General features: G+C 40.6%; 1 protein-coding gene across 4 annotated transcripts in view; it reads left to right on the forward strand.

The window, feature by feature from the left end:
• efemp1 (EGF containing fibulin extracellular matrix protein 1) overlaps nucleotides 1-7,824 on the forward strand; it is a 31,837-nt gene that overhangs the window by 21,358 nt on the left and 2,655 nt on the right. For all 4 annotated transcript variants that reach the window (XM_014028393.1, XM_014028534.1, XM_014028461.1 and 1 more), the window contains 4 exons: nucleotides 6,155-6,277; nucleotides 6,374-6,493; nucleotides 6,754-6,873; nucleotides 7,242-7,361. In XM_014028393.1, coding sequence (XP_013883847.1) covers nucleotides 6,155-6,277; nucleotides 6,374-6,493; nucleotides 6,754-6,873; nucleotides 7,242-7,361 — 483 coding nt within the window. The remainder of the gene's footprint in view (nucleotides 1-6,154; nucleotides 6,278-6,373; nucleotides 6,494-6,753; nucleotides 6,874-7,241; nucleotides 7,362-7,824) is intronic.

Genomic DNA, 7,824 nt, shown 5'->3' on the forward strand with positions numbered 1-7,824 from the left:
ACTCCACCCTCGCTCCTCATTCTTTCCTTTTGCATCTTCTGCTGGATCATCTTATCTATCCCTGTGATTTGCTCTTGGAAGGCACTTGTAAGTGATGTTAAATAAATCCTGAAAGAGAGAGAGAAAAAATATTAATCTGACCTCAAAGAAAAAGTCACTTTCCCCTCCTCGCACATATCATTACTCCTGATGAGTTGTTGCCTTAAAATCTGTTTTCTTGTGTAAACTGGATCAACTGTACAACATGTGGTAAGCTGTGGAGACTTCTTGGGACCAGAGAGTGGTGCCTTGTGGAATCTACGCCCCACACACTCCCACACACAAGCTTTGTGTTGGCTGCTTCTTAAAAGATTTAGTGACAAAGTAGCAGTCACCGCAAGATCTTCTTAAAAATGAACCTTTGGACTGGATTCAGCACATGTGCTTTTATTTAGAGCCCTCCAAGTTCTCTTGAAGGAGGTGGAAGATGACTCTCGCTTTTTCCGCACACAGACTTTCCTAAGAACTCATACACTGACATCTTTTGATTATATTTTCTCAGCTTTTGGTGAGTCCCGGAACATAATCCAGATGCAGCAGGATTATGCTCCTTACAGTGGCAACACCTCGTTCAATGATCTGTGTTGTCAAATAGTTGGTCAAAACATTTCTGAGCTGCTGTGCTGTTAGACACACCACTGAATCCTCTCAAAAAGTTTTGACAGAGATGGTACTGATGCAAATGCTGCTGTCAGGAAATCTTGAAGAAACGCAACAGTTCTGGCTTGGATTTTGTGCCAAAATTCAAGTCAAGGTTTAGTCAAACATGACTCTGATCCTGTCCATGAACATTGTTGGTTACAGTAATGTTGCTCAACACATACGCAACTTGGCTTTGGAAGTAGTAACTTAGACCTGTTTTTCTTTATAGTTGCAGCTTGTACACTAACCTGTCTCCTGGGTTTGTTGTCCTGTTGTGTTAAATAAGAGCTGTTCTCACTGCCCACTATGTCCAGAAGCATGAAGGGTACCAAGAAATTTCCTCGACTCCTGGCCAGCTTCTACTACATCACAGGCATCAAACTTAAGGCCCTCAATGGCATTTTATGTAGCCTGCGAGAACTTCAAAGATGTATTAATGTCTTAAAATAAGTCTATTCATAGCCAGCATTGACTATAAACTACATCTCCCATAATGCATGTTGATTAGTTTACCCTTGAAATGACAGCATCCCATCACTAGGTGGAGGTGCAGAGGGTTCAAAAGCAACTGTGTAAAATCTCCATTTCGATGTATTTTTAGCTGGCTATTTTCCCCAGATGTACTGGGAAGTGGGAATTTCCCACTTACATGTTGTGACTTTAAACTGGAATGCCCCTTCCAGTAGGAAATCCCTATTAGAAAGTGGTAGAGTTCAGAATTCAAGATGGCAGTTATACTTACCACAACTCAACAGTGAGTAAAACCCTCTTACTTTCATTTTTTATTGTACTTCTGTATTATTTATTTCACATTTAGTCAGTTGTACACGTAGTAGTTTTTAGTTTTTCTAAGAGGACGAGTTAAAATGCTATTTCTATGCAAGAAATACCACATAGAGCTCAGTTTGTTGGCTGCCTCTATAGGGCTGTGTGTGTGATGTTACCAAGTGCTTTTCCAAGCACATGCCTAATCCACCTCTACCTTCTCCAGATGATGATGGTCTCTGTGCTGTCTTGACAAGTAGTGAGCAGTTTGAGATGTTGTTAGGTCAAACGTCTTCTCAGTATTGTGGAAAACAAAGAGCTTAAGATCACTGGCAGTCATGTTCCAGCACTCTGATCCATATAACAGACAGTGCGCAGCTCAGGTACAGCTTTAGCTTGGTCTCAGACTTTTGAGACCACCAAACATTGCAAAGCATTTCAAGGGCATTTCTGGCTTTACTTAGTTCTGGACATCACTGACTTCATTTGAAATCATTTGACTTCATCAAATCTAAGTAGGTAAACCCCTCAGTCATGGGAGGAATGGTTGACTAAAAGCATCTTGGTTCTTGATTAGGAATAACTAATAGTGGCCAATGACCAATGAATATTGTTGATTTCCATAATCTTATTTCATGGATTTTTCACAAATCTTTGAAATTATATATTTAATTCCAAAAACTTTAATTATTGATGTGTTTAAATACTTTTAACTTTTAAAACAACATGGTTGAGAAACACTGAACTTCCCAAATGTACTGTAGGTTTATATCACTAAATCCACAACATTTCATCCGGAATTAGACTCTTGTTGACTGAATTTATTTTAATGCCAGAGGGCAAAGCATTTCCAGTCTGAACGGATCAGCGCATACCTCCAGTAAGTAGACTTGTTGATGACTCACAGGGACTTGATCCTGTCTGTTGCCTCTTGTCCACGTAATTGACAATTATTCAAACGTTATGTTTATGTGCAGTAAATACAGGGGTTTGCTCACAGTATTTGTCTGACAAGAACATCATCCTGTTTCGTTTAGCCTCTTTAGTTAGTATGGCTACATTTAACAGTGAGTTTATTACAGATTTATGATGTACTCAGCTTCTAGCTTGTTACTTACTGCAGGTTTAAACATCACAATTTAAATCCTTTTTTAACTTATCACAAATGTTTGATCTCATTATGTTAATTTTGCCTTTTATGTCTAAAAATTAGTTAAGTTTAGCTCGATATCTGTAAAATGGGCTAAATGATTGCCATTTTTGAGTTTTCTAAATTCAGATGAATATGGCATCAATCTTGAATTGGGTTGGCTCTAAAGGTTATCAGTTGTACAGATGCTGATGATTTTCTGCAAGTTTCATTAAAAATGTTTCTAGGCATTCATCAGATATTTTGCTAACAGACAGATTGAATTAACTCAAAATTGTTCAGAGTGGCACAATGGCTCAGTTGGTAGAGCTGATGCATTTCAGCAAGAAGGTCGCCGAATCAAATCCCAACCCAGGGATCTATCTGGGTAGAGTCTCTTCATGTATGTGTGGGGTGCTCCAGGTACTCCAGCTTCCTCCCACACACCAAAAACACGACATTTTGGTTAATTGGTGACTCTAAAATTGTCCTTAGGGTGTGAGTGAGAGAGGTTGTTTGTCTCTTTTGTCTCTATGTGGCCCTGTGATGGACATGCAACCTGTCCAGGGTGTACCCTGCGCCTTGCACAGTGACTGGGCATCAGTGACCCATGCGACCCTGAAGTGGGTATAGATGATGGATGGATACTTTATGGCAAACAGACACACAAATACACACACAGACACTGGCAAAAACATTATTAGCAGATGAACATCAAACCTGTTGTTTGCTTCAAAAATGACAGCATGTATCTGACTCAATCTGGACCCACAGTCAGACAAGTCCTGGAGCCGTTTGAGTCGATACAAGTGAAACTGTGGCCCAAACTGTGGCGCTGCTGAAATACAAGAGTTCATTTTCTCAATGCCTCATGCTGCTTAAGAATGCACCATCCCAGATTCCTTTTAAGCCACATCAGAACACAGATTTTCCCCGAACAAAACTGCTTTTTTTTATCTTTGTCCTTTCAAGAAACGGGTCAGTGAGCAACAAGCATTCCTTCCTTTGTTCAGGTCGCACCTGTTGTCTCGGAGGTGCACGTCTACATGGGCTTGGCTTTTGTCCCTAAGTCGCGAAATTCACCCCGTCACTTCCCCCCACCGAGTCAAACACATTTCAGTCGTTTTCCCTTTGAGGACTGAGGATATTTTATCTTTTCTCTGCCTTTTCATTTCCTGGGTCTTGCATGACAAATCAAGGCAGTGTCTGGCTGACAGTCTAGTGCTGGACTTTGTGGGACTGGGACCTGAAACCTTTCAGTTGAGGCCACAGAACATAAAAAGTTTCTTGGGAGGAATCAGATTTCATACGGGAGCGAGTTGGAGCTCTGCTGTTATTTTGATGTGTTCACTTATCAATTAGATCTTATCTCAGTTGTTTTCATGCATTTTTTGCATTTAAACATGGCAGGAAAGTTAGATTCATGTGAATTCTGCTATGTGCCAAACAACAATTCAGTAATAGTATTTTCTCCCTTGCTGTGTGTGTGGTATTGAGGATAACTGCCTGTCATCTTGTTATGCTGATGCCCAGTAGCTGTCTGCGTATGAGGAGTTGCATCAGACCACCCAGTAGGAATGCCGGTGGGTCTCGAGGGATGACAGTATATACTATTGGCATATTTATGTGTGTGGTGAGAAAGTTTTTTAAGGAGTTCTGGCTCTGAACAAGCTAAACTGAGAAAGTGTTTTGTAGGAACAACATTTAACTTTAATTTGTCTGCCTTTATGTGTCATGGGTTGGAGGTTTAACCAGTAGTTAACACTTAGTCACCACCTCGTCTCATCACAGCTTATCATACACACTGTTTGTCTAAGATGCTTTAAATGTTTCTGAACTTCCACGATGTTGTTTTCTGATTTGCACTTCAAAACAGGCTGGTTTTAACCGTCCATCCATTATCGCTTATTCCAGAGTTGGGTTTTAGGGGCAGCAGCTTGAGCGGGTATAGGCCCAGACCTCTCTTTCCCCAGCAACCTCTTCCAGGTCTTCTGGGAGGATTCCAAGGTGTTCCCAGGCCAGTTCCGAGACATAGTCTGTCTAGCATGTCCTAGGTCTTCCTCAGGGTCTCAACCCAGTTGGACATGCCTGAAATCCCTCTCTAGAGAGGTGTACAGGGAGTATCCTTACCACCTCAACTGTCTCCTCTCAATGTGGAGGAGCAGCGGCTCTACTCTGAATCTGTCCTGGATAACTCAACTTCTCACTCTATCTCTAAGGGAGAGTCCAGCTACCCTCCGGAGAAAACTAATTTCGACCACTTGTACCCATGATCGTGTTTTTTCTCTCTCACTACCTAAAGTTTGTAGCCATTGGTGAAGGTAGGAATCTAGACTGATCAGTCAACAGAGAGATTTGCCTTACAGCTCTTCAACACAACAGACCTGTACAGAGTCCATAGGAGAGTAGAATGTGGTTGGTTGTCACAGTTGCTAAATCTCTCCCCCTAGAGGGCGCTGTTACAAAAGGCCTGTGTGTGAGTTTCCACATTATTTGTAATAAATTAGCTACTTTTTATCTTAGCAGTTTAACACTCGTTGTCGTGTTACAAGGACTTATTGTGTTTTTCACTTCATAATGTAACTTTTGATTATTTTATGTTCGTTTTTTTATTGCCTTCATACAATGGTTTTAAAATTAAAACCTTATTAGCATTTAAAAGTACAAAGGAAGAGCTGCAGTTAAATTATATAACATGTTATAACATGTGCTAGCTAGCACTGTGGAAGCCACACCCATCTGTCAATCAATGCTCTATTTTCCCTCACTTGTGAACAAAATCCCAAGATAAAGCTGATTATATTTCCTTTTTTAAATTAATATTTTTATTACCACATTAGCCTACAGTTATACACAATCCCAATTAAGGAAAAAGTTGGGACAATGTATAAAATGTACAAAATTCTCCCCCATTGAGAATCATTATTCTGAAATAGTTTTCATTTCATTCATTTGTAGCACTTACTTTTATAGCCTTTTGTTGACCCTGTTCTGTTTCTTTTGAGATGCGTTGTTGCCATCAAGTTCAAAATTACTATTTTTTTGCACTAAATTGATACAATTTTTATATCAATGTTTACTATGTCCCACTGGTGACAAAATATGTTTTTATTTTTAGATTTGCAAATCACTGCATTCTGTTTTTATATTTCATACAACATCCCAACTTTTTCAGAACTGAGGTTTTAAGTTAAGTTTGATAGAAAGCGTTTTTACTTGTTTGCGTTGGAGTTGGTGGAAAAAACACATTGAAGCCATTTGTTCCTCTCTTAAATACTCGTAGAAGCATACTTCCCCTCACAAGAAGCCGTGTTGTTAGTAGAAGATACGATCTGTGCTTCTCTCTTCACCCCCTGAGCTGCTGAATAGAAGCCCTCTTTATTTAATGGCCTGCGCTTCGTTTGAACATGCGTGTTTATGCCCACATGTGTTTTGTGTGACCGTGTCAACGATCACAGACTTCACACGTTACCAAGTTGTAGCTCAGACTAGTTCATCGTGTGCCCGTATTTTCTCTTACACCAGGTATTGCCTTTGTGCAGCACCCTCTCACCGTCTGTGTGTGTGTGTTCATTGCAGACATAGATGAATGCGCAACAAGCAGACACACTTGTGGGCCTGAACAGACGTGCTTTAACACCAGAGGCTCCTTTACGTGCCAATGTCCTCTCGGCTACCAGAAGAGCGGAGACCGTTGTATCGGTGAGCGTAATGCAAAACACACTCTCCTCTCGCATTGTTTCACAATGGTCGCGGTATAAAAAAAAGTTGTTTTTTTGTGATGAACTTTTCCTGCAGACAGAGACGAGTGTGGCCTGAGTCACTACTGCATGCAAAGGTGTGTGAATACCCGGGGTTCTTACTACTGTGAGTGCAACAACGGGTACAAATTGGCCAACGACAATCACACCTGTGTTGGTAAGTCACAAAAACAAGACTGTGTAGTCACGGTTCAGTAGTTGCATTTCCAGAAAGTTTAAGAAATAAATTTCAACAAAAATGTATAAAAGAAACCATCCATCATAGGTCTGTAATAGGTTAGAGTCTAAATAAATTCACAATGTGTACCTGTCATAAACACACACTCTTTTATCAGACACTAAAATAAATTTCAGCAGATTGTGACACTTATTATGCTCATCACATCAATGCGTGTGAAATATCTGCTTCTGTTCCAGATATCAATGAGTGTGAGGTGGAGAGCCCCTGTCAGCATCACTGCTACAACCTGATTGGCTCCTTTCTGTGTCAGTGCGATCATGGCTTTGAGTTGGCAGCGGACACGGTAACCTGCCAAGGTAAAAACTGAAAAACGGACATTTGGTTTTTGGATAAATCAGTGGTTTTCAACCTGGGTTTGTGTAAAATAAAATCACGCAAACAAGTCCATTATAATAATAAGACACTGTAAATCTCAGTTCTTCCTTTTTATTCCCCGTTCTCAAATAAAAGTTTGTAACTATTTACTTCATTATTTTATTATTTTGATAAAGAGATAAAGTTTGAACTGGGAGAGGTGGGGCATTGCGAGGGATTTGGGGGGCTCTGCTTGGAAGTAAGAAAGGAAAATAGGTTGGAAACCACTGAAATAAAGGCATTCCTATGTGAACGTGTGTTTTGTCCCACTACATGCATGTAATCTGTGTTTTTTTTGTGTTTTTAATAGACGTCGATGAATGCAGCTTGTCCAGCTACATGTGTCAGTATCAGTGTGTTAACAACCCTGGAAGTTACACCTGTGAGTGCCCACAGGGATACCAGCTGCAAGCAAGCAGGTTGTGTCAAGGTACTGCAGTCCTCCTCTTTTCCTCCACAAATCATTTTGTTGTGCCCCCCCCCACCCCCCCACCCTTTGATTTTAATTACCTGTCCTCCTTTCTCCTAATAAAATTTTTGAAGATCAGTTTTAAAAGAAGCTTGGTAATCACTGATATCGTCTGCTACTTTACTCCTGAAGCAGAACTGAAAGTTGCTCTCAACCTGCATGAAAAAAAAAATGCAGATGTTTGTGTTTTCCCCTGTGAAGTTCTTTGAAATTATGGACCTGATGCTGGTTTCTTGAAGTGGATTTATTTGAACTCTCAAAGGGAGAGCTGTTATTTTTTTCCTCTCAGTCAGGTGCGGGCTTTACAGGGGCACGATGAATCCAGCCTGTTGGGTCAGAGGGACGTTCTGGTGATGAATCCAAGTTGCTGTGCCAGAAATAGCGTTGTGGTTTGGGGCACATTTGATGGGGGTATTTTCATGGG

This window comes from Austrofundulus limnaeus, unplaced genomic scaffold (genome assembly GCF_001266775.1).
Source record: "Austrofundulus limnaeus strain Quisiro unplaced genomic scaffold, Austrofundulus_limnaeus-1.0 Scaffold0, whole genome shotgun sequence".
Taxonomy (NCBI): domain Eukaryota; kingdom Metazoa; phylum Chordata; class Actinopteri; order Cyprinodontiformes; family Rivulidae; genus Austrofundulus; species Austrofundulus limnaeus.